Source organism: Camelus bactrianus, chromosome 10 (assembly GCF_048773025.1).
Source record: "Camelus bactrianus isolate YW-2024 breed Bactrian camel chromosome 10, ASM4877302v1, whole genome shotgun sequence".
In the NCBI taxonomy this organism is placed as follows: Eukaryota; Metazoa; Chordata; class Mammalia; order Artiodactyla; family Camelidae; genus Camelus; species Camelus bactrianus.
In genome coordinates this window covers 68,956,357-68,982,242 of record NC_133548.1, presented here as the reverse complement: position 1 = coordinate 68,982,242, position 25,886 = coordinate 68,956,357, and the positions used below count along the sequence as shown (strand labels likewise).

The 25,886-nt window shown below is 39.0% G+C and overlaps 1 protein-coding gene across 3 annotated transcripts; it reads right to left on the bottom strand.

Annotated features, from left to right (window-relative positions):
- Nucleotides 1-1,638: 1,638 nt before the first annotated feature.
- Nucleotides 1,639-25,886, bottom strand: CFAP300 (cilia and flagella associated protein 300). Of its 3 annotated transcripts, XM_074372939.1 has the most exons (7): nucleotides 25,697-25,884; nucleotides 25,394-25,475; nucleotides 16,341-16,416; nucleotides 10,491-10,657; nucleotides 6,923-7,095; nucleotides 4,159-4,225; nucleotides 1,639-3,279 (listed from the first exon to the last, which is right to left on the bottom strand). In XM_074372939.1, the coding sequence occupies exons 1-7, from the start codon at nucleotides 25,804-25,806 to the stop codon at nucleotides 3,151-3,153; spliced, it is 804 nt and encodes a 267-aa protein (XP_074229040.1). In that variant the 5' UTR covers nucleotides 25,807-25,884; the 3' UTR covers nucleotides 1,639-3,150. The 3 variants fall into 3 exon arrangements, with proteins under 3 accessions (XP_074229040.1, XP_074229039.1, XP_074229041.1); XM_074372938.1 differs by lacking the exon at nucleotides 4,159-4,225 and having other exon boundaries at nucleotides 25,697-25,886; XM_074372940.1 differs by lacking the exons at nucleotides 1,639-3,279; nucleotides 4,159-4,225; nucleotides 10,491-10,657 and having other exon boundaries at nucleotides 6,929-7,095; nucleotides 25,697-25,885.

Below are 25,886 nucleotides of genomic sequence, written 5' to 3'. Positions count from 1 at the left end.
GCCCAGGAAGGTTTCCGTTGCTGTTAACTCAGGGCAGTCAGGTTTGCGCTCTGACAATTACCGTAATCTTCTATTTAATCTTTGGACCTTGGACTTTCTTCACCCCAATCTATCACTGTCAGACTGATCTTGCCAGAATATCACTTTCATGACGCTACTACCCTGCTCGAAGGTCTCTAATGACTCCTAGACATCACCTACTTAGAAGATTCAAGTTTCTTAGCTCTGAGCGCATGGCCCTCAGTGACCAGGACCCCATTCATCTGTCTTCCCTGTGTTACTACCCAGAACTTCTGGGCAGAACCCCTCATTTCCAACCAGTCAGATGTACTTGCGTCCTCCTCGCACCATCTTGTGTGTTTATGCCTCTGTATTTAATGCCTCTGTATTTATTTTTTGCTCTTCGGTCCTAAAAGTCCCAAGTTCTCTGGTCTTCAGCCTGAAGTCCCTTCTGTGAATGTCCAAATTATAATTCTGTGAGCCTTCTCTCCTTAAGTAACTTTCAGACTTTCACAAGAATGCTCTCAAACCCCAGAAAACCTGTTGTCATTTGTCATCACGGTTGGCTTTTCGCCCCAGAAAAACCCTCCACCCTCAGTTGATCACCACTTGCTCTTTCAAAGTTGGTTTCCACAGGCTGCTGCTGTTCTCTGGGGACAGTTTTGTCCCAGGCATGGTCCCAGGATGCATACCTAATCCCACACAGTACAGCTAAATCCAGATTATAGGAGTTTGCAAAATTTTATAAAAGGCTTAGGGGTAACTAGAGGAAGCAGTGCACTACTGATGCTCTGGCACCTCATGGCCTACCCTTCCCCACTGCCTCTCTCTCCACACCTGCAGTCCCACTTCAAGGGCCAGCCTCTTTGCATCCAGTGGACTTAGTCAGTCAGGGAACAGATACTGGGTGTCAGTTAATTGCCAGACACTGTGTTAGGCACTGGGGGTGAACCAAACTGACACAGTTCTTGTTTTCAAGACAGACGTTGAATAAATTACTACAAATAGTTGAGAAAATAATTCTAAGTATGCAAGATGCTGCCAAAGAAATACCTGGAGTACAATTTGAGGTCCTCTGCATTCTCTGCAGCTCAGGGGGCGGGGTGGGACCCAGAGTTCTCATCTCTTACAGATCTCTAATCAAATCCATAATGGTATAATCTGTAGAAAAGCAATTCTGACCTTCAGGAAGACAGTATTTTACATTATTATTCAGTTTAGCTCCTAATTTTTAAACATTTCTTCTATAGAGAATAAAAAGAGTCAAAATGCATGAACACTTAAACTATGTGCCTGGCACCATTCTAAGCCAAATGTGTGTATGTGTGTGTGTGTATATATAATTTATATAATTTTCAATAACCTATGAGAGAGTCTTATTATTTTCCCCATTTCACAGATGAGACAACTAAGGCATGGAAAGGCTATAACTAGCTCAAAATCACACGTGGCAAATAATGGTAGAATTAAGAATCCAGGTGGGAGGGGATAGCTCAGTGGTAGAGTGTGTGCCTAGCATGCACCAGGTCCTGGGTTTAATCCCCAGTACTGCCATCATAAACAAACAAACCTATTTACTTGCCCCCCTCAAAAAATATTAAAAAAAAAAAAAAAAAAAAGGAATCCAGACAATCTGACTCCCAGCCCAACTTCTTTATTACTATGCTACTACACCACTCAATACAGAGAATTTGCATAATCTTTACTCAAAGGTGCTCTCCCTTATTTTGCTTCTGAACTTTCATCCCAGGGCCAGGCTCAGAGCCACATCATGCTTCCCTCCTCTGCTGGACTGTTCTCCTTGTTAGTTGTTGAAACCCCACCAGTTCTGCAGAAGACAGAGCACACCCGTCCCAGGCTTAGCTCACAGTGACCACTTCCATCTCTAAATCCATGTAACAATCACTTTCTATAGACACACTCTTACAGATGATCTTTACTAGATTTATAGGGAGTGTGTGTTTCCCCAAAGTAAACAGCACAGTGCCTTGCACAGAATTGGGATTCAAAAAGAACTACTGGTTGACCAACTGATTGATTGAGAGAGGGTCCCCAGGTTGTAGGGGTCTATGTGGTAGGCAGCAAAACTGGTAACAAATGGACATTGTAGTTCTTGACTTAATGCTTTTTTATCAGATTTAAAAGAAAAAACAATGGATGTTATGAACGTATCTGGAAAATATTGATGCAATAAATATTTAAAGTGCGAAGGCATTGTACTAAGTATTATAAGTAAAACAAACTCTCTCTCCTGAGCTATATACTCAGATCGCCAGCTGCCTTCCAGAGAAGCTACAAGTTCAAATCCAAGACTATCGTCCCTATCCCTGCAACTCAGAAACATATTCCAAACTTGCCCCTTCTCCAGGTCTCAGCATTTCTTGCAGGTATCACCTCTGGGAATACATGTCAATCAGTTCTTCCACCAAAAAAATCTAAGCTATATATTCATTCCATGAAGGTAATGAGGGGACAGTATTAAGACACCCTGCACTTTACTCTTTTCAACTTAACATCATCAGGGCAACTCTCTTTGTTTACAGGTAACTCTTATATTAGCTGTGGGGGCAGCTCCAGTTTTAATTCATTATGTGATACAAGAGTTTACAATTATGTTCAGAACATTATTTTTTATTGAGTGTTTTAAGTGAGGCAAAGGAAGCAGAGGAACTGCCATGCTTTCCACAGCCCCAGAGATGTAAATCTTTATGTAATGAAGAAATGTAATTACATGAAACACGATTTTTAAAAACTAACAACTCATATTGATGACCAGTGGTTAGAGAAGTTTAGTTTTCTGCCACCGTTTCAACCTAGAATTAATTCGCTTCTAACATAAAATACCTGGAAAATTGAGGACTCACTTGACTCTAAATGCAACAAAGATGAACTAGATTTTCACTTCTTGTAAATTTCTGTAAAAATTCCACAACTGTATTGGTACAGATTTTGTCAGGGATGAAATTTGGTTCCTACGTTAGTAGCCCAAATTTACAGAGAGGCATCTTGGTATCTGTTTTCTTCTGCTCTAAGCAGGTTCTTTACATTTTACTTGAATTAACTTGCAGAGTAAATGTTTATCTAGAAATCTGTATTAAAATAAAAACCCTGGTAAATAAAACATAGTAAGTATAGTACTCTGAAAAAACACTAAGACATCTCCCCCACACCGTAACAGTGGTAGAAAACGTGAACATGACGCTTGACACGGTCCACGACGAAGTAAGAGAACGTCTGCTCGTGACTCTTAGCTGACGGGTAGCACACACCCGCAGAGTCCTGAAAAAGACAAGCCTGAGTAAGCTACATTTAAATAACATTAACACATTTAGCTAGTACATATTTTCTGTTAAAATGTCATAAAACATATATCAAATCTTTGACAATCAGCTGGCAGTTAACTACTAACATTTAAAAATATTTATGGACACCACCGTCTGCTATGCTAACAATACATATGTATGACACAAATATGCAGAAGTCTTGACCGTAAGGAATTTATAGTCCAAAAGGAAATCCTATCCTTAAAAAAAGTGCTAATATCGCAAAAATTTGTTTTGCATTTTTCTTCTGTCTTTGCTTTTTTTTAAGCACACAACCTATTCGTACTATGTGGGCTGGGACTGTTTCTTTTATCACGGAGCCCCAGCCGAGCACAGTAGCTGATACACACTAGATATTCAATAAATATTTGTTAAATGATTGAACCCATATACTTAGAAACTGCTTAATATGTGTTAATAATCTTTTGTATGATAATAAAATTCAAGTATCAGATTCGGTGACATAAATTTATGTCATTCTTACTTGTTTGCCTTATAAATTATGTTTTGACAGTCTAGAGGACTGTGTTCTACCTCATCTGAGCCACAGATTTAGCTCTAAAATGAGTAAGAACTATTATTAGACACAGACAACAGAAAGGAATCCGGGGGAAAAAGTTCATACTGTTCTTCAAATAAAAGCATACCTTATCAACTTTAAATTTTAACGGAAAACTAGCTTATGTTAACGATATTCTGTATATACACGTGTGTGTTCTGTTAACTATGCTTCTCCAAGGCATAACATTGTCCCAGTTGCTAACTCCAGTTGTAACACTCGTCTTAATAACAAGCAATAAAATTGACTGGTTGCAAATTTCCCCTCAACACTTACATATGCTGTAACTTTAAAGACGGAAGAGATAATTTGTATTTTCTTGGTTTGAGGATCCTTCCGAACACTAAAAGAGGGGGCAAAGGGAGCATTTTTAAATATAATAAGCACTGGCCATAATACATTTAAGACACGGATCCCTTTTAGTAGTCAGGTGTTCTTATTAATACTTAACACGGAAATATACAATGTTCTATTCAAGTTGTTTCAAAAGGATGAAATCTGCAGTTCCATCAGAAGATGGGGTAAGGTCAACAGAGGATGTGGTAAGCAGAAAACTGAATTTTACAGTTAGATGGTTTGAGGCCAGTTTGAGACACAGATAATGAAAAGACTTGCAGGCCGATGATTGGAAAAACAAGAATTGGTTAAAGTCAGACTGAAGTGTAAACAGCTGTAAGGAGTAGGTAGATAAAAGCACACTAAGCTAAAGAATTAAACAGCCTAAACACAAATGCCTGTTCTGCCACTAATTTGTTATTTTGTTTGGGGCAAGATTAAACTTTCCGAACCTCAATTTTCTCGTATGTAAACTGCGAGCATTATACGGTTCCCTTTAGGATTACATGAGAATTAAGTCGAATAATGTATATGAAAATGATTTGTTAAATTATGTATTACTAAATTATATCATACTAAAAGCATTTTCTCTCAGTAGCTCTCTTTCAGCTACTCTCCACACACAGGATAACCTGTGATGAAACCGACGGAAGACTGAGGAAATTTATATATTGACTTCTATATAAATATACACACGTTATATTTAAAATGCTTTACAATATGAAAAATACCTTTACATACTCTACCTCACATAAAGATCACACAACTCAGTGATGCAGGCATTATTTTGCCAATTTTATAGACAATAGAACTAGAAAAGTTATATGATGTATTTAAGACATTCTAACTAAAAGTGGTAATTCTTGGACTAGAATTCAGGTGATACAGTCCAGTTCTCCGTCCCTACACATCACCTGTTTGTCCTATACCTACTCTGTAAATTCACACGCACCAAAGGTACTGCTCATGTGTTCCATGTACAGATTAAATTCAGACGAAGATATCCTCCTCTCCACGTTAGGTGACGTATTACTTCCCCTTCACATATGTAAAAGTCATGGCGGAGCAAAGAGAGAGGAGGGGGAAGAAACAGGAGGACTTCGTGGCAGGGTGTGTGTGTGCGTGCGTGTGCGCACGCCCGTGCGTACGTTTGAGCTCACGCACCTGTTGGAGATGGCCAGACCCAAACCACTCCAGGGTTCAGGTTCAAAATTCTGAGGCAGTTTTCATCTCTAAAACATTTCATTCAGATTTAAACCCAGGAATCATGCGATTAAATTGATTTCCTTATATTTTTATGACATGAGTTGAAGTCATTTTTTTCCCTAATGCTGAGAAACACTGCTTGAATGTTGGAGACTACATTTAAAGTTGCATGCTCATCTGAAGGATGACTATAACCATTACATATAAAACATTTTGCATACACTTATATAACCACCCACATCAAAACACAGAGCATATCTATGGTTATATCTAATTTTAAATCCCAATCTGGAAGTGGTTATATGGGTGTAAACATATATAAAAATTCACTGAGCTGTATGTACACTACGATGAGTTGCTGTAAGATGTCACAAATTTTGACTACTCATTTTATGAGTGGCCATTACTCTTTGAGTCATACTTTTTCTTAGCTCCCAAAAAGTGTAGGACAGAATCACAAGTGAAAATCCAGGGAAGGGGATGTTTGGGAAAACAGCAATGTCTTCAATGTTTAGGTCCTAACGTAATTTCTATTTCAAATATCTCCAACAGAATCCCCTCCTCCTCAGCACATGGTAGTGAGGAATTCCACAGCCTCATGTGGCTGATGAGGTACAACACACTGTGGTGGCAGTGGTGTTCGTGTGTGTGTGTGTGTGTGTGCGCCTATGGGACAATGAGGAGTATCTCGTGGGAGTCCTAGAAGCAGTCTTGTAAGTTTTCACGAGCTGCAAATGATAAGGACAGAATGTGTCTGATGTCGATATGTGTGTGGTCTTTCTGAAATTCTGTTACATCTCTTCCAACAATCCTTACATATTGACACAATAACTTAGTCATAAAAATCAGAAACAGATTATAGAAATATTTTTCTGTTTTTAAAACCATACCAGAAATAAACTCAGTAGAATGTAAATTGGTGCAGCCACTATGGAAAACAGTATGGAGCTTCCTTAAAAAACTAAAAACAGAGTTACCAGATGATCCAGCAATCCCACTACCGGGCAAATATTTGGAAAAGATGAAAACTCTAAATCAAAAAGATACGTGAACACCAATGTTCACAGCAGCTCTATTTACAACAGCCAAGACATGGAAACAACCTAAGTGTCCACTGACAAGATGACTGGATAAAAAAGATGTGGAATACAATGGACTATTACTAAGCCATAGGGATCTCATGTTCCTTTGATATTTAAAAGGAGGCCTCGGGAGAAGAGGAGGACCTGGAAGATGACAGCTGTCAGTAAGGGAGGGAGGGGCGACAGGTCCGAATGAGGAAACAAGGACAAGAGGCAGATGAGAGGATTGAGGACTGAAAAAGTCAGGGAAATCTAGACACTTTCCAGCCTGGAAGAGAAGATGGAAGCTATGACGAGGGGGTCAGGGTGGTGCTACTTTTATACACTTTGGTTCTAAATAGACCAACAAACAAGACACTGGGTAATGTCACCAGGGTTAAACAGACCATTTACATACTGTCATCTAGCAACATTACCTCACTAGATCCTTATAGATAAGCTTTGTTGTTTCCAGATATGGATCAAGCACATCTTCGTATTGACAAAGGGCTCCACCGAGGCAAAGATGTTTGAAAAGACAGAACAAGAACTCTTCTCTATCTGGCTGGCTGAATACTTCATATTTTTCTGAGTCTTCTGCTAGCAAAACCTATGTGAGATAAAATTCATCTTAATGTAACATAATTTAAGGTTCTAATTTTTATGTTTTCAAAAGTTTTGACTTATACGATTGAAAATAATTTTAGACCTATTTTAAGAACCAATCGTGAGGCAGCAGAGAAAGTGATCCGTGAGATCGGCACTTGCTTTCGCTCCGTCTCATTGTTAGGTGCTGACACGCGGTGAAAGGAGTAGCTCTAAACCTTCTCTTCCTCTTCTTTATGTCTTTGTTCTAGTTCACGTCTTTAGCAATAGTTTTAGTGCTACTGCAATTTTAGTGTTGAGTCCCCTGGAATAGTATTTGGAAGCAATGGGAGCAGAAATAAATGGAGAAACTCCTCCCTCCCATGAGGTCCATAGTCTTTGCTTCTACTGAGAAGCTAAACACAAATGGTCATTTTCTAAGCCTTCTCATCTTACAGTGTTCAGATCACTGCTTTCCTTATGCCCACAGCTACTCCATTTTGAACTGCTCAGGTAACTGGAGCCTCAAAATCACCTCGCCATTTCCTGTTCTCCTCTAATTATATTACCTCACACATCACCAATGGACTCTTGCTCTCGAGACCTTGCTGCCTCTTTGAGAAAACAATTCGACTAGGTCGGATGTGGGGATTTTCTGACACCACCGGGCCTTATAGACGTTTGCTTGGTTTGTTGACTGTGGTGGACAGGAACGAGGTGATCAAGGTACACTATAAAATACATCCCTTTAATTGAATTGCTTATACCCCAGCTACTTGAAAAAAGAATGTGAAATAACAATAAGATCTACAGGAAGATAAAAATAATCAAAGACAGAAGACTGTAACCAAGATATAAAGTGAGAAGAGAAAAATAAACACTCAAAAGGAACTCTAGATGGAGAAAAGACATAAAAATTGGGCATAACACTTAACATTACTGCACAGGGAAAGGAGAGGGAATGAGTTACATAACAACCACTGTCTAGCAGCAAGAAGTGCACTTTTTATTAGGAAAATTGATTAAACTTAACATTTTATTTACCCCCATCTCAAATGAAAATTCATCACAAGGTCATGGTAAAAGAGGCATTTAAAAATAATAAATTCTATAGTATTGTCTACAAATAATTTACTTACAATGACTCAATGAAAGCCAAAGATATATATAGTAAAAGATAGGTACGGGGAAGTGGTCCGTAGTTTGTTGCTCTCTGTGTGTGCCACATGTAACACTTGTACATCTCCCTCCCCCATCCCCCCCCCCCCCAGTAAGGAAATGATGTGATATTCAAGTTCAAGTTTGCGGCTACCTAAGGTTCTGACTTACTAAAAGGGTGACTAAAGCTCTTGGGGATGAAGAGGTCACACATTCCTTACACGAGGACTCATGTCTTGAATTGATTGGGCTGTGCAATGAAAAAATTACAATAATTTAAACATTTTTTTGGAGTGAATGTTAAAACAGTAACATTCTGTATGTGATCTCCCTCTCTGTTCACAAACAGATCCGTTTGGTTGTGCAGTCCTCGGAGAGCAGGTAGGCAACAGTTAACGAGTTCAGCTTCCGAGCCGCAGGCAGGGAGGAGGTTATTAGCGGCACTCACTGTTACACAGTGTGCCACCAGGATCTGTGTGCTGCACAACGGGAGGGCCCTTTTTAGTTCAGGCTGAAGCTGGAAGTTATTTATATATATTTTTTCAGTCAGAAAGCAACCAAGTTAGAGCCCTCCCTGTTGCCACAGAGTGGCAAGGAACACAGGGCAAAACATACAGGCAACCGGCAAAAAACAGAGTCCCAGCACTTCCTGAACAGAGGTGCTATTCACGGCAACAAATAAGACAGGAAGCAGCAGGCAGTTTTGCGGAGTATTCTGTTGAAAAGCAAATCCTCCTTTTCAAAAGCCCATCGCTGAGGCTCTCTCTGTAGAGGTGATGGTGGACTCTCTGAAATCAGGGGAAGGGCCTTGAGGCAAAGAGGTAGGTATGCCAGCCCAGATTAGCGACAGAGAGAAGAGCTGAGATTGGTAAGTAGCACCCAGAAGGAGGAAAACTCAAACTAGACTGGATATTTTCCGGATGTTAATTTCCAATCATTCGTAAGGACAAATAGAAATTAAGATCAGATTGACACTATAATGGTATTTATACTATCTTGTGTTATATGCAAATATACTTCACTTAACTAAGGAACAAACTATACATACAGTCATTTAACTGTGGGAGTCTGGTTATTCTCAATCAGTTAATTTTATTTTCTTCTTAAACTGAGAGTTCTTTTAGGCACGGTCCTAATGCAGATCAATGTATAGACTGGCTGGATGCCCCCTGGTCGCCTAGAGACAAGATTCCTGCGCCCAGAATGTTGCTTCAGTAGCTTCCCCAGTTCATTTCTATCTGGATTTGCAATACATTAGGCATTAGCGCATCTCCCTTCTCTCTTAATGTTGATAATAAAAATAATACTTAGCAGCAGTTGTTAATATTATCGGAAGCTTACGAAGTGCTGGGCATTATGTAAAAGCACTTTGAGTGCATTACCTCACACAATTCTTACATTACTCTTGACTTACAGATGAAGAAACTGAGGCTGAAAGAAGTTAAGTATGACAGTTATCAAGTGGCAGAGCCTGGATCTGAACCTATGTTGACTTGATAGCCCTAACTTTTGACCACTTTGTCAATCCTCTTTCTCAATAATTAAAATAATGATAATAACACTACTTCATTTTAACAGCATTTCATAAAATGCTTTCTCAGCTCATTTTCTCAACAATTTCTGGAAGAAGCTAGAATGGGCATTTTAATTTCCGTCTTGTACAGAAAAGATCTTGAGGCTCAAGATACTGAATGATTTGCCAAAGGTGATTGTTTATCTTGTAAATAATAAATCAGGAATTAGTCTGATAATCCATGTCTTCTGATTCCAAATTCAGTACACCTCTCATTAAAATAAAAGTTAACTTAGTTAATCAAACAGCTCTTTGATCTCAGCCTTGAGATAAAAAGATTCTTTTACTCAGGGACGTTTTTATTCATTTGGTATGTTAGGAGAAAATATTAAAGAAAAATAGTCATAAATTCAACAGGCCAGGGTTTCTCTACCTTAGCACTGTTGGTATTGGGACCAGATAGCTTTGTTGTGGGGGACTGTCCTGTGCTTTGTACAAAGTTTAGCAGCATCCCTGACCTCTACCCAGGAGATGCCAATGGAACTCCGCTGAGAACTAATGAAATACATAAATAATTAAGTTGACAGGAAGAGTCCCAGCCAAGAAGAAACCTACCAGCGTAATGATTATCATTGATCATTATTCATTGATAAGAGGCATTTTATGGGTTTTAGGCAGGCAAAAGGTTTTGACATTAAGCATTGCCTGAAATGAAATTCTACTGTGAAAATTTAAAATTCTGTACTTACTTTTCGTAACTCATCAGAAATAAGGAAGGGATCACAAAAAGAATCTAAACATTTAACAATATGTCCATTGTCTCGTACAATATCTTCATCATATAACCGATCAAAAAATGACATTGAAAGCTGTGTGCAAGGAACGTTTATAGCTTCAATTTTTTTCACTTCAGTTCCTGAACAGAGATATAAAAATTAATTTAGTATTCTCAATTATTTCCAAAACAAATATCCCTATGCTGACATTTTAAGAAGTAACCAAATATGACATATGTTTTGATAAATTTAGAAGACACATTAGTTTAGGGATTTTATCAAATTCTTATTTTGCAGGTTGTTTATTTTGCATTAATCATTGAAGGTTTATAACAAAATCTCACCATTTCAGGCCTAGATGAAGGATATATAAATTAGAAAATGCTTGAAAATGAAATACATTTATTGTGTAGTAGGGAGTTCTTAGATCAGTTTTAATGCATATATCAAAATTACCTATAAAAACACAGAAACTGCTTCATATGGTTTTGGATTTGTACCATGCTTAATACTTCATAATTTATATTATAAAAATTTTAATTAGTGTAAGTAAGGGTGTTTCTAAAGTCACTGAGGGTATTTTGAAAATGTTTCTCTCCTTTTAAAATTTCCTCCCCTGTGATCTCACTTACAGGGTTTATTACAAAAAAAAAAAAAAGGTTTTCCAAGTCAAGGTAAATTTCAAGCCAGGCCTTAATCAAGTCATAACAAGCCTGGAATTAGAGAAATTTGAAATCATGGTGTTCTGTCTGTTTTTCTCTTGTAGCTCCAGTCCTCCCCGCTCCCACACCTCTGCCCACCCCACATTTACTTCCTGAATGTGTCTTTTAGGAATGGATTTTCTGTTACTAGAGAGAAGGTCTACTAAATTACAGAAAGACACAAACATCAAAGTGAATTTTTTTTTATTGTTGCCTCAATGAATCACTCAATCAACTTCTCTCTTTTTTGCACCTACATATACACACACGCACTCACTCAGATGTAAATGGGTGGAGCTCTCCTTTTCCAAAGCTCTGGAGAGATTGCACACCTAGATGCGGCGGCAATACGTTGGCTGGATCTCTGACCTGAGAAGCAGCCTGAGCTTGAGAAGAGTAATATGCGTGATAATTTGCACTTCCTGCTCCGGGCTGTCCACCCGAGTCCTGCTAGGACCTGTTGCTCTCGTTTTGATCCTGAGCTGGGCTAGCGTAGAGGAAAGAAGAATGCCTAGAGCCAAGAACTGTGTATGCTTTGGTTATTTCAAAAGCTACACTGCTCAGAAAAGCTCCTTTTGTTTCAGAGGCAAAAATCCTCTGGGGGATTAAAGTGAAAACAAAACCACAGAGAATGACAGAAAAGGTCTGAGCAATATTGGAAGACCAAAGAACAAGAGAGGGCAAAGCCAGACAATCTTCAAAGATAGGCTGGTGGCCACAGGATGAGGGACTGACACTGGGCAATGTGCCATTTTAATAAATTGACTCTAGCTCTGATTTGGGGAGTGGCAAGAGGGTATGGCTGGTCAGAGGAGGTAATTAAATTCAAACCACTTAATCTGAGGCATAGAAATAACATTTGCTATGGACTGAGTTGTTTCCCTCCAAAATGCAGCATGTCAAAGCCCTAACCCTCAGTGTGATTGTATTCTGAGATAGGAGGTAATTAGGGTTAGTTGAGGTCATGGGTGGGATTAGGAGGACCTCAACATATGAATTTTAAAGGGACACAACTTAGTCCGTAGCATTCTGCTCCTGGCCCTCCCAAATTCATGTCCTTCTCACATGCAAAATACATTTATTCTATCCCAACAGCCCCCAAAGTCTTAACTCATTCCAGCATGAATGCTTAAGTCTAAAGTCCAAAGTCTCATGGAAAAATCATGTACATCAGATATGAGTGAGACCTGAGGTACAATTCATCCCGAGGCAAAATTCCTCCCCAGCTATGACCCTGTGAAACCAGACTCGTTACATGCTTCCAAACTACAACGGTGAGACAGGCACAGGATAGACACTGACATTCCAAAAGGCAGAAAGAGGAAAGAAGGAAGCGTGATCGTCCCCAATAAGCTTTAAACTTAGCAAGGCAAATTCCATTAGATTTTAAGCCTCAAGAATAATCCTCTTCGGTTCAACGCTCTGCCTTCCAGACCTGAGGCGGTGGCCCCACGTCCACAGTTCTCTCTCCAAGGGTAGTGTGTTGTTGAAACTGAAGGGGTGACCCTGATGATCTGTGAATTGTCTTCTCAGCCTTTCTTCTCTCTTCTTGAAACACAGCACATGCTTGAAGTTGAATGGTTCTATGGTCTGGTCTTGTTGGATCTGAAAAATCTGACAGCCTTCATTTTGTCTCATTTTTTTCTGTCCCCTTTTGTTCAAACTGGCAGTGTCTTTGCTGGTACAAATCCCATATCTATTCCTGGCTTCTGCTGAAATGGCTGATTAAGTCCATGAGTTGCACCAACGATCTCTTTATCAAATGGTTGCTCCGAGACACACTTAAGTGTTCTCTTCAGAGTAAGTTTTCTCATTTTCTGCAATATGGATATGCTGAGAATATTCCAAATCTTCAGCTTCTGGTGACTTTTTGTTTCTTCAATTTTCCTTCTTCAATTCATTTCTCTCCTTCCATATTTTATTACAGCCATTCAGGGGGAATCAAGCCATTCCTTCAACACTTTGCTTAGAAGTCTCCTCAGCAAATATCAATTTTATTACCTACAAGTTCTGTCGTAAGAACTAGAATAGGCCGAGTTCTCTGCCATTTTATAACAGGGACTGAGTTTCCCCTAGTTTCTAATAGCATGTTCCTCGTTTCCAACTGAGACCTCACCAGAATCAACCTTAATATCCACATTCTAGCACGCACCTCAAGCTCTTACAGACTATGCCCATTACACAATTTCAATGCCACTTCCACATTTTCAGATATTTGTTACAGAAGTACTCCACTTGGTACCAAAATCTGCATTAGCCTGCTTGAGCTGCTATCACAAAATATTATGAGCTGGGTTGTTTAAACTGGGTGAACAGACATTTATTTCCCCACAGCTCCAGAGGGTGGGAAGTCTAAAATCGAGATGTCTGCTGATTCAGTTCCTGGTGAGGACTCTCTTCCTCGGTTGCAGACAGCTGCCTTCCAGCTGTGTCCACACACGACAGATTCTTCTTATAAGAACACTAATCCCATCATGAGGGCCCCTCAAGACCTTATCTAAACCTAATTATCTCCCAAAGGCCTCATCTCCAAATGCTGTCACATCTGGGGTTAAGGCTTCAACATAAGAATTTGGGAGGGGGCACAATCCGGTGCACAGTACACCCTATCAGCTACGTAGGAGTTTGGTTATGTCATGTCTCCAGCATTTATAAGCTATACAGTGTATTACTAAGGTCACACAGAAAGTTAAGAATGTATTTTTCCCCCCTTGATACTAGTATTATAGTACACTGGGTAGGTATCTCCTTTTTATTTATTTTATTTTTTTTTATTTTTTAAAGTTTAATTAATTAATTAATTTTTTGGTGGGAGGAGTTTATTTAGCATTTACTTATTCTTAAGAGGAGGCACTGGGGGTTGAACCCAGGACCTCATGCATGCAAAGCATGTGCTCTACCATGATCTATACCCTCTCCGCAGGAATCTCCTTTTTATTTAGTGCCCAAGTTGGTGCTTTCCTGGAGACTCCACTGCGGAAGGGACAGAGGCAGGGTGGTGTAGTGGTCGAGGTCTTGAATTCTAGAGCCTGGGTTTGAATGTCAACTCCCCCCAGCCAGCTGCGTAAAAGTGTACAGTTTACTTAGCCTCTGACTCCTCATTTGTGAAACAGGGATACATAATAATACCAGTCTCAGAGTTGTTTGGAGGATTACAGAAGGTAACTGCACAATGTGCTTAGCTGAGCATGTAGGAAGCACCCATTTCATCAGCCAAAAAAGGGGCAAAGTATGTCCAGACAAAGGGAGCTGTGGCAGCTGGCTGAGAGGATGAAGTGGCACCGACTACCTGCAATGTAGGCAACGCAGCCAGAAGCAAAGGAGATTCCATCATTACTCTCTTCAAAACCGGTTCACTTGCTAGATGGATGTCTTTTCCCTCATTTAAAAAAGCTGTTTCTTTTGCTTATTAAGGCCCCCAGAGGAAAGTTAGAGAGAAGATGGCCGATCGATAAGATAAAGAAGACAAGCAAGTAGGAGGAGACAGAAACAAGCTGCTGGGAGGGTACAAGCAACCCGCCAGAAACTTCTGCTTCTGGGACAGAGCGCTGCCTCTCCGGCACTCCTTTTCAGAGCACTTCTAATTGATTCTGTCAGGCACATGGGGAATTTCAGAACCTCTGTTTTTGCACTGCCTTTTTCAAAAATTAGAAAAAAGTCAGCGCTGTTTTGGGAAGTAGGTACCAAAATGGGGGAAGGTGGAACTCTTATTGGAACACTTCTTTCAATGAACCTTACTTTTTTGTAAACCAGTTTGCTGAAGTTACCGCAAACATGGTTTGTAAGCACTGTGATACCTGACTCTACTTCCTTTTGAAGATTTTGAGCTGGTAAATGTATCTGCTCAGAGACTCAGTTTAATTATGTTAAGTAGTCTGAAGATCACACTGTACTAGCTTTTTGTTCTATAAATTTGGCAGTGATCTTTAGCCAAAAGGAATAAAATTTGACCTACTAGTCTAACATCATGAACTGTTTGTAAACTTGTTCTTGACTAATACTTTAAGAAAATTTATTTTTGTGTAAGGCTACTAGAGTTCCATAAAAGTGCAATATAAGAATTTAACAAAACAACCTCATCCAATTTAAAATCAGCTTGCATTTTTTTTTTTTTAGCTCAAATCCACATTACCAACCAGATTCTCCTTTCAAATAGAATGGTGATTTATCCTATTGTTAAGAGGCCTCAACCTAAATTTTAAAATATAGTGTTCATGTTTCTGTTTCCAAAAGTCTTCTATTAACTAATTTATTCTTTGATCTGAGTTATTTGAGAGATCTGAGTGTCATTAAGTGTTTAAGTGTTCGGTAATTTTCTTTAAAGATTTCTAGCTATGTTTCAGTGTACTATGAAAACACTATCTATATAAAGTTCTCCTGTTGAGAATTTTAGATACATTCCTCCATAATTTAATCTAATATGATTTTTAAAGAATGTTCCGTGGTGGCTGCTTCCTCTGTCAGAAATCATTTCCCTGCCCCAGTTGAGATTTCACCCAAGCATCCTCACATCAGTGGGACCTTCCCTGACCCTTGCCCCCGGGAGGAGCTGGCCACGCCCCTCTCTCTGCTCCCACTGCTATGTCAGCGCCTGTGACACATCACTGCGTATATTTTTAAATATATCACTGAGTTCCTTAAGTACAGGTTTTCTCTTATTCACCTTAACGTTCCCTGCATCTGTCGGAGTCCACGGAAGGCGCACAATAGATACTCTCCTAACGAGTAAAAAGAGAGAAAAATTGCTCTTGTGCACTAAGCCAGGATAGCAGCAGTGGGCTCCTGGGAGACAGATGCAGAGCAGGCCCGGCACAGCCGATCGCACTTGACCTTGATGTTATCAAACGAGTCCTTATTCACAATTTGTATACTTTTTAAGTTTACAACTTGATACTTATTTATTTATTATCGAAGTATAGTCAGTTTACAATGTTGTGTCAGTTTCTGGTGTACAGCAGAATACCTCAGTCATATAGGAACATACATATATTGTTTTTCATATTCTTTTTCATTATAGGTTACTACAACACAATTTGTATTTTAATAATGAAAATCCCTGAAGTAAAATTTTGTTATAATAGTAAAATAGTAGTCTCAAAAGATTAAAATAAATTTGGTTTACCTAATGTAATCCACTGTCCGGAAGACTCTGAAAGTAACTTCAGATTGGGAATAACATTTGGGTCTTTGAAGAAAGCCTAGAATATAAATTGGAGGGGTAAAACTTAGACATATTATAAACATAATAAGAATTAACTTCTAAAATAACTATATATAAATTTGAGGGGAAAAACTTAGATATATTATTATAAACATAGTAAGAACTTATAAAATAACTATAGTAAAATCTCATTTAACTCAAATTGGGGAAGGATAATTTTAAATTGGTAAAATGTTAAAGGAAGAAGTAAATGTTTCATAAAGAAGTGAAGTTTTGTTACTTTTAAGCTGGAACAGTATGAACAATACTGTTATTTCCAGACAGATACCTTTGGGACTTAATTTAATAAATAGAAAGTAATGATTTATAGGGAAAAGTAGGAGGATATATAATCTAAAAATTTTATTTTCCTTCACCCTTGTTTTCCCAATTCATTGACTTAGTAATCACTGCTCCCACTTTAGATTAAACTAAATCTAAATGTAATTGCCAATTTAGTTCTATCCAAGGGGCACATAGAAAAGAGATTGACTTCGCTTCTTAAAAATGAAAATTTTCTGTATAGCAAAAGAAAATAAATTAGTCAAGAGTTTTATTTCCAGAGACCAGCAGCTGATTCTGGCTGAAAAGACCTGAAGAGAAACTTATTAAAGCATCTCAGGCAGTCCACATAATTTTTAGGAGATGCAGAGGATCAGGCTAAATGCTGATCCAAAGTCATATGCAGAAGCTGATCTGATGAGGAAACAGCTGTCCTTACTGCAGCCCCAGCCAAGCAGTAAAAAACACAGCCGCCTGACCTGACCAAGGCCACTGTGTGCCAGGACTGTCCTGCCTGAACGCTGGATGCCTCTGCCACCACTTCTGCCTTTGAGATTCCAGATGCTGTGTGACCCAATTTCCTTAAGTTGCTCACTTTGAAAAATTAGTTTTGCCCTGAGTAAGTCTGATTGGTAACCCTAGATCGCAGGTTTGTGATCTAGTGCAATAGAGGCAAGCGTTACGCAGCAAAGGAAACCATCAACAAAATGAAAAGGTAACCTATTGAAAGGGAGAAGATATTTGCAAATCATGTATCTGATAAGGGGTTCCTATCCAAATTACATAAGGAACTCACGCAGCTCAATAACAAAGCTCCAAACAATGTGATTTTAAAATGGGCAGAGAACCTGAACAGACATTCTTTCACAGAAGACAGATGGCCAATAAGCACATGAAAAGATGCTCACTGCTAGTTATCAGGGAAATGTAAATCAAAAGCACAGTGAGGTATCACCTAAGACTTGTAAGAATAGCTACCATCAAAAAGACAAGAAATAACAAGTGTTGGCGAGGATGTGGAGCAAAGGGAGCCCTCACGCACTGCTGGTGGGAGTGTGAACTGGTGCAGCCACTGTGGGAAACAGTATGGAGGTTCCTCAAAAAATTAAAAATAGACTTACCAGATGATCCAGCAATTCCACTTCTGAGTACTTATCTGAAGAAAATGGGAACACTAATTTGAAAAGTTATATGTATCCCTATGTTTACTGCAGTACTATTTATAATAGCCAAGATACAGAAACAACCCAACATGTCCACATGTGGATGAATGGATAAAGAATGGAATACACAATGGACTACTACTCAGTCATAAAAAAAAAAATGAAACCTTCCATTTGCAACAACATGGATGAACCCGGAGGTATTATACTAAATGAAGTAAGTCAACAGAGAAAAACAAATACTGTATAGTTTCACTTATATGTGGAATCTAAAAAAAAAAAAGAAAAATCAAACAAACAAAATAGATACACAGAACACTTTGGTTGTTGCCAGAGGGGAGAAGGGTTGGGTGAAGGGGGTCAAGAGGTACAAACTTCCAGTTATAAATACGTCATGGGGATGAGATGTATAGCACAGTGACTACAGTTAATTATACCTTACGGCATATTTGAAAGTTGCATAGAGAGTAAATCTTGAAAGTTCTCATCATAAAAAAATATTTAGTAATTCTGTATGGTGACAAATGGTAACTAGACTTATTGTGGTGATCATTTTGCAACATATGCAAGTATCAAATTGTTATGTTGTACACCTGAAACGAATATTATATGTCAACTATACCTAAAAAAAAGGCAAGTGTTTTGGGTTCCACTTCTGAAACATTAAGAGTGGAAATCACCACAAATCACATGTATATCAAAAGGTGTTGGGCAGTCGGAAAACATAATGATGTCCGTGATGAGCAATAAAAAAAAAAGGAAAAACAATAGATTGGGAGGAAATATTTGCAATAAATATGATTGAAAAATTGGGGGGAGGCTGACATCCCCAATGGCTAAAAATTGCCCAGTGTCTATGGTAAGAAAAGTTGACAACCTGATTTAAATATAGCCAAAGGATACAAAAAATCATGTAAAAAATACAAGTAGCTGACAAACTTATGAAATAAGATTTCAAGAGCATTGAAAGAAATGAAAATAAAAATCAGAAGATACCATTTTTACCCATTACATTGTCAAGATTTTAAAATCTGGTAACTTTTGGTGAGAGTACCAGAAAATATGTGCTCTTAGACACTGCTGGTGGAAGTGTGAACCTTTACAGCCTTTTGGGGAAGTGCTGAATATTATCTTGAACACTAAAAGCATGTATATTTTATGATCTAACAAATTCCACTTTGGGGTATGTGTCAGACAAAAATGAAACCACTAGTAGATAAGATTTACGTGTAAGGAATTTTTTTTTTATTGTATTGTTCGTAGTGTTTTGACTTGGAACTTCAATGCCCATCAGTGGAAGAATGGTTGAATAAAATGGCTGAATAAAAATAAAATAAAAATGAGTGAACACAGTACATCTACACTAGATGGTATGCAATTATTGGAAAGAAAGTATTGGAGTAGAATGTAAGCTTCATAAGCTTGTTTTTCTTAGTCACTGCTGTTTCCCGAGGGCCCAGAACAGAGCCTGGCATAGAGCAGTTACTCAGTAAACATTTACTGTATTGACTTTGAAGGAAAGCCGTATGTATTTTGTGTAAAAAGAGTAATTTAAGAGTAATATGCATGAAAAAAACAACACAAAATAAAGCCTCTATGTATATGCACATAAAGAAAAGTATAGAAGAATATTTATCAAACCACTGACAACAGTTACTGCAGAAGTGGTGGTTGTAGGCTTGTGGGAAGAAGGGGATGAGAAGGTAGAATTAGATTGGGATATAGAAAGACTGTTGACTCTGTGAACTGCTCTTTGTTGTTTAGATTGTTGTAGTAAATATTTATTCTGACATTCCCTTTAAGCTATCACTCTTTTCCTAAATAACTCGTTGAAAGACGACTCTATCTTGCTTCACTTCTCTGCCTACCAGTTATTCTTCTTAGCTGTCTACTGCTCCCATCACTGAGCTGAAAGTACACTTGACATCCTAATTCCAAAAGTCAAATGGATACAGTCCCTGCCCTCGTGGAGTTTACAGACTGAAAGGGGAGATATTAAGCAACACACATCATCATCACTATGAAGAAGTGCAGGGCTCTATTGAAGTACATAATAGGCAGACCTAATCTAATGGTTTGGGAAAGAAAGGTAAGTGCAGAAAGAACATTTAGGTTTAGAGCTGAAAGATGAGTAGGAGTCAGCTGGCCACAGGTATACTGGTAAATGCTTAATAATTGATACCCCTTCTTCCCCAAAAATCCCTGATTTGTAGCATTTGCTGATTTCCAGGGTGGACGTCAAGTTGTCAATAGTTTAACCAGCCAAGAATCCTGAAAATTTACCAGTTAGGCTGTCCTGAGCTGGTTCCTGCTTGACACTGGAAAGACCATGTTTTAAGGTGGAGAAAATAAATCTAAAGTCTGTAAGATGAGAAAGGAGGGGATATCCCATTGAAGACAAGTAATGAGGTTCAGTGTGACCAGAGTTGATGGGCCAATGGTCTGATGAAGTTGGAGAGTTAAACTGGACCTTGTAGGTCAAGTCAAAAAATTTTTCTCTTAATCTAAGATTAATCTAGATTGATCAGTATTTTAATCTAAGGGCAGTAGGAAGACACTGAAAGGATTTAAGCTGAGGAAAGACGAGATTAGGGTCATATTCTTAAAGGCTCATTCCTGCTGCAGTGTGGAGAATGAACTGAAGGGCTGTAGAGAGACCAGTTAGGAGGCACGTACTGCTTTAATCCAGGAAGGCCTGACGTTCACAGCAGTCAGAACGGTAGCAAGTGGGGAGGTAGAGAAGTTGATGGATTTAATGAATATTCAGAAGAAAAGGACAAAGGGAGGAGGAGGAATCAAAGACGAATCCTGGAATTTTTGCATGAAAAGCCAGGCAGAATCAATGTCATTTAATGAGAGGCAACAATGAAGAGGAATGTGGGGTGAAGATTAGTACGTTCAACAAGTGTCTGTGAATGTCTGCATTACGCCAGGCCAGCCAAAGTCCCTGTTCCCATGGTGTTCACATTCTCATGGTGGGAGACAAAGGGAAATACTCTACAGGTATCTTGTATGCCCAATTACAAAAAATGTTTTCCCCAAAATTATTCCTCAAAGGAAAGTTGCCTTATAACTTTAAAAAGTCAAACTAAAGAGTGCTTGTGCAACTATTTTAATTTAAATAATACACATTTTGAAAGGACACATATGGTGGAATTGACCTGAATTAATACTAGTTTTGAATGCTTTTCAGAGGGCTTCTGAAAGAATCAGTAAAAGGGGAAATTTCAGATTTGGTAATTTAGTAATCTTGGTGGGGGTATTCACTTACAATTACAGTTTAGATGTCATTATAAATGGAAGGAGGTAAAGCAGACTGCAGCGAATTGGCCTGGAGCCAATGGAAATAAGTCTTCATAAAGGTCACTCAAATAAAGCAATAGTTATTACAATTACAATTATACTCTTAAGAGTTAACTTTTTTAATTACCGAAATTACAATTTTACCGAAATTACAGTTATACTCTTAACTTTTTTTAAAAACCAAAAAACCCTGCCCTAATGCGTGCAAACGGTATTTTGGGTTTGTTACAGAATCTCCAGTGAGGCATTAGAAGGAATTCTTTGTATCTCAAATAACTTTAGGAAAGCTGATAAGCTGTGGAAAAATACATGATTCATAAACTAGTTCCAGTGATAACAAAGATGCTGGTGTCAAAATGCATGTGAAGATTTGAATTAACTTGTTTCATAATGTGTGAGATGGAAAAGTATTTCTAATTAATATTTGATATAATATTATATAATTTTAAGTGTATGTTTATGTCACACATATAAAATATAAGTAGATGTTTGATTACATCGTGCATCTGGCAGACTGCTGGCTTCTGATGTAATATCAATTCCCTCCTTCCTTCTTAAGGAATCCCAGTTCTATCTGGAACAGCGATGTGCCCAGCTGAACGTCTGTACTTCCTAGGAGTCTCCTGTGGTATGTGGTCATGAGACGTAAGCAAAGTCTGGTCATGAGACAGAAGCAGCAGTGTTGTGCGGACCTCCAGAAAGCGCTGTAAGTTAAGGCGCTCCCTTACAGTTTATGTGAAAGAATCCGCTTACTATCCCTAGTCCCCTGGTGAGGATGCCAACACTGTATGCTGAACCCAGAGCTCTCCCTTGAGACCCAGATTGAGATCTTACATTCAACCATCTAGGATATTGCCACTTGGATACACACCAAATTTGGCGTGCTTAAAGCTGAATGCGTTTTCCTTGTTTATTCTTCCGCATTTCGTATGCGTCTAAATCTACCGCTCTAGACAACCAAGTCAGAAACTTGGTCATCCTACATGCCGCGCCCTACCTTACCGTCAGTATCTTTTCAGTCCCGGAGTACTGCCTTTCTCATAAACATCTCTCCACGACATGCCGGTGCTACTGGCTTAACTCAGGACATCACCATATACTCTCTGGAGGATAATTGTTTCCTATTAGGTCTCACTGCTTCCAGGCTCAGTCCTAACAATCCACGTTCCATACTTCTGCCAGCTTACCTCAGTACTTTCAATTTTACCGTTTTGCTGAAAACCTTTCAGCGACTCCTCAGCTAAAGACCAAACTCCTTTCCATGGCACAGAAAGTCTTACAGAATATCATCCCACCCTTCTGTCTAACATTATCCCACTTTGTCTACCTGACACACTCCTACTCATCTTTCAGATCCTAGCTCAAGTGGCTTTTGTAAACCCTCCTCTAACCACCTCAGTCAAAAACGATCACTTTCTCTTTTGTGCCACCGCGGGACCTTGTGACTATGGTATGCTTTGTATCACATCTCATTCTGCCATGCAATTTTTGATCTGTTTCGCTCTCTTGAATATAGACTTAAAAACTAAAAAATGTTTGCTGGATGAATATTTCCTTCCTTTATTTTACTTTATTCATTTACTACAACACAAACTTTTGGAACACAACTTGTTTTTAAATTGAAGGGGAAAATTCCAAATCTGGAATTCTAGTTTAAGCAATACTTTTTGGTCAGTTATAGTGTTTGTAGTAGAAATGACGTGGAAGTTTGAGTCAAAAAGCCTGGGTTTTGCCACTCGCTCGACAAACTTGCACAAATTATTCAACCATTCTGAGCTCCAGTTTCTTCAACTGCAAAATGGGGGTAAAAACACTAAACTTACCAGAGTGTTGTAAAGGTTAGTGATAAATGGATAAAAAGTGCCGAAAGCTAAATCCAGCATGCAGGAGGAACTACTGCTTTGGGAAAACACTTTGTAAAGGAGCAGACAAATGCTAATAACAATAATAGCACTTGTTATGAGCCAAACATTTTGCTAAATATCTTAGATATTTCATTTAATCTTCATAACAAACCCATCAGCTATTCAACCTTATTTTCATTTTCAAAAATACATATTGTATGTGTCAAGCACTGTGACCATTTTGCAGAAAAGGAAACAGAGACTGAAGAAGGTTAAGTATTTTGCCCAATGTCATATAGCTGGTAAGTGGCAGAATTGGGAGCTGAACATAGACAGCTAATTAGAGGCCAAATCAGGGGAGGATTCAGGTTTTGTAGCGTCATAAACTTACACAATTTTAGGGGCTCTAAGAATATAAAACATCTACTTTTGAAAATATTTACCATGTGAACATACAGCTGGAGTATCTCAGAGTTAAAATAGTGATTGTATCAGTATATTTCTTTAGATTGAAATATGGGAATAATACTGTCTACTGCATTAGAAAAAAATGAGGATAAATAAACATGAAGATATTGAAAATTAGGAAAAAATTGCCTATTATGGAAATTTATTGTGCTTTACAGATGAATCTTGATTCTGTTGAAGAACTGTGTGTCTACTGAATAACCCAAATTAATTCTACATCCTTCTCCATGAAATTTTTCTGACACCAATGCCCCTCCATTGAGTGATCTTTCTTTTTCCCTTTGCCTTATAAAATCCTCCCTTATAGCAATTATTTTATTGCCTTATAGAGGATTTTTCACACTTCTAGCTTCCAAAACTGTCCACATGCCTTACAACCTGGGATCAGATCTCTTCATCCTTTTAACACCTCCTAGCAGGGACGCAGTATCCAACAAATATTGGTATAAATGAAAAATATATAAAAAACTAAAAAAAAAATCTAACCAAGAATATTTGAGAAATGTCATCATCAGTAGCACACTATATTAACATTATAACACTATTTTAAGTAAAGGGAAATAGACATTTAACCAATTTATCCTCTGTTTAGGGTTGAAGAGTTGTCACCAATCCTGTTTCCAAAATTCAGGTCCTTCCCGGAACCTTAGAAAGTGACCTTAGTTGGAAACAAGGTTGTTCCAGATATAATTCATTAATATGAGGTTATACAATAGTGGGGGTGGCTTAATTCAATATGACTAGTGTTCTTCTAACAGGAGGAACAGCCATGGATACATGAGAAGAGAGAACTAAGGGTCTTTGATAGGAGTAGAGATTAAAGTTCTCAAGGGGCAAGCCATGGAGTGCCAAGGATTGCTGGCAACCACTAGAAGCCAGGAAGAGGTAAGGAAGGATTGTTCCCTACAGATTTCAGAGGAAGTATAACCCTGCTGTCACTCTAATTTTGGACTTCAAGCCTCCAAAACTGTGAGACAATACATTTCTGATGTTTTAAGCCACCCAGTTTGTGGTTTTTGCTACAGTAGCCCTGGGAAACTAACATACCCTCACAGTAAATATTTTGATTAATTAATCAGGCTGATATTTTCTTCACTGCACTATCGCTCTGTATGAGATGATCGGATTTTCTTGTTTACTGGCAGTTTTGCTCCTGTCTGTCTTGTTCCTTCTTGCATTACCACCCCCACCCCGTCGCACCTGACAGGTTTCTTAGCACATCACAGGCCCTGGGGAAGTGTTTGTGGATGAGTGAATAAACTAAGCCAACTATATTCCACAGCGATGCCTGAAGGACATGAAATGAAAAGATAATATCGCAAACCGTAAGGGTATTTTTCATTTGATTGAGATTAAAAAAATAAAACCCCAGGATTTTAAAAAACGTGAATGAATTTTAATGAACACATCAGAACTTGTACTTTCAAGTGAGTTTTTCCCTTTTCAAAGCAGCCACTTATCACCTAAAGAGTTATTCTAGTAACTCTGCTATGGCTTAAAACTTTTTTTGGATCTCTTCATTTAAAACTGCTAACAGAGTATGTACTCACAGGGTAGATTTGATTTCGAGAAACAACCAAAAGTCATTTGAAGCTAAGCCTAGTAAATCAAGCCAGTGATAAAGCTGGATATTTAAAAATGATGTGTGCCTACTGAAAAAGAGGTTGGTTTTCTAAAGAGAGACTGAATTTTCAAAATTGAAAAGTTCTCTGTGACAGGATACCGAAGATGAGCTAACTTAGGGTGATGGGAAACGCAAAAGTTCCTCTTAAAAGACTGAGCATTCGAACCTTTTTTATTATTCTCAAAGAAAAAGACGTCAGTAAGTAATGGCGTGTTCGCAGGAATCTACGCTCAAGTGGGAAAAAATGTAAAGTCAGCAGAGATCCAAGGGTCTCCCCACCCCCATACCAACCATGACGAAATCATCCTTCCGATAGGCCTGAAACGTCTGGTCAAACCCGAAGGACTGCGCCTTGATCCTGCCCAGCATGGACCTGGGGCAGAAGAGGGAGAATAAGTCAGCCCGGGACGGCACCCTGTGCGAGAGCACATTCAGCGGTTCCACCCACGGGGTCCGCCCCTCGCCCGGTTCCTGCGGCCTCCGGGTTTCACTCAGGAGGAGGCCGACCCGGCCCCGCCGCCTCCACGCCCGGCCCGCGCCTCCGCAGCCGCGAAGGCCAAGGGGCTCTTCTCTCCCTGCCGCTCGGCCTCTCACCACTGGCGGAGCCGGCTGGTGGTCTCCGGGGTGCTCAGAGACTGGAAGGTTTTCTGAGGCAGGTATCTGAAGTAGTAGCCGCCCAGATCCCCCGGCTCCCCGGCCGCCATCGTGGTCCCCGCTGCGCTGAAGCGGAGGCCGTCTCCATAGCGACGCGGCGGCTGTCGGGTAGCCCTAAGCTATGGGGGCG

Bases quoted from the DNA above. Each gene is read 5' to 3' on its own strand.
- CFAP300 (XM_074372938.1), bottom strand. From the start codon at position 25,806: ATGGCGGCCGGGGAGCCGGGGGATCTGGGCGGCTACTACTTCAGATAC. The intron at 7,096-10,490 runs GTAAGTACAGAA...TATCTCACATAG, and splicing joins TTTCTGATGAGTTACGAAAA to GTTTTGCTAGCAGAAGACTC. The intron at 3,280-6,922 runs GTAATGTTGCTA...TGTCTTTTTCAG, and splicing joins ATCTATAAGGATCTAGTGAG to GACTCTGCGGGTGTGTGCTA.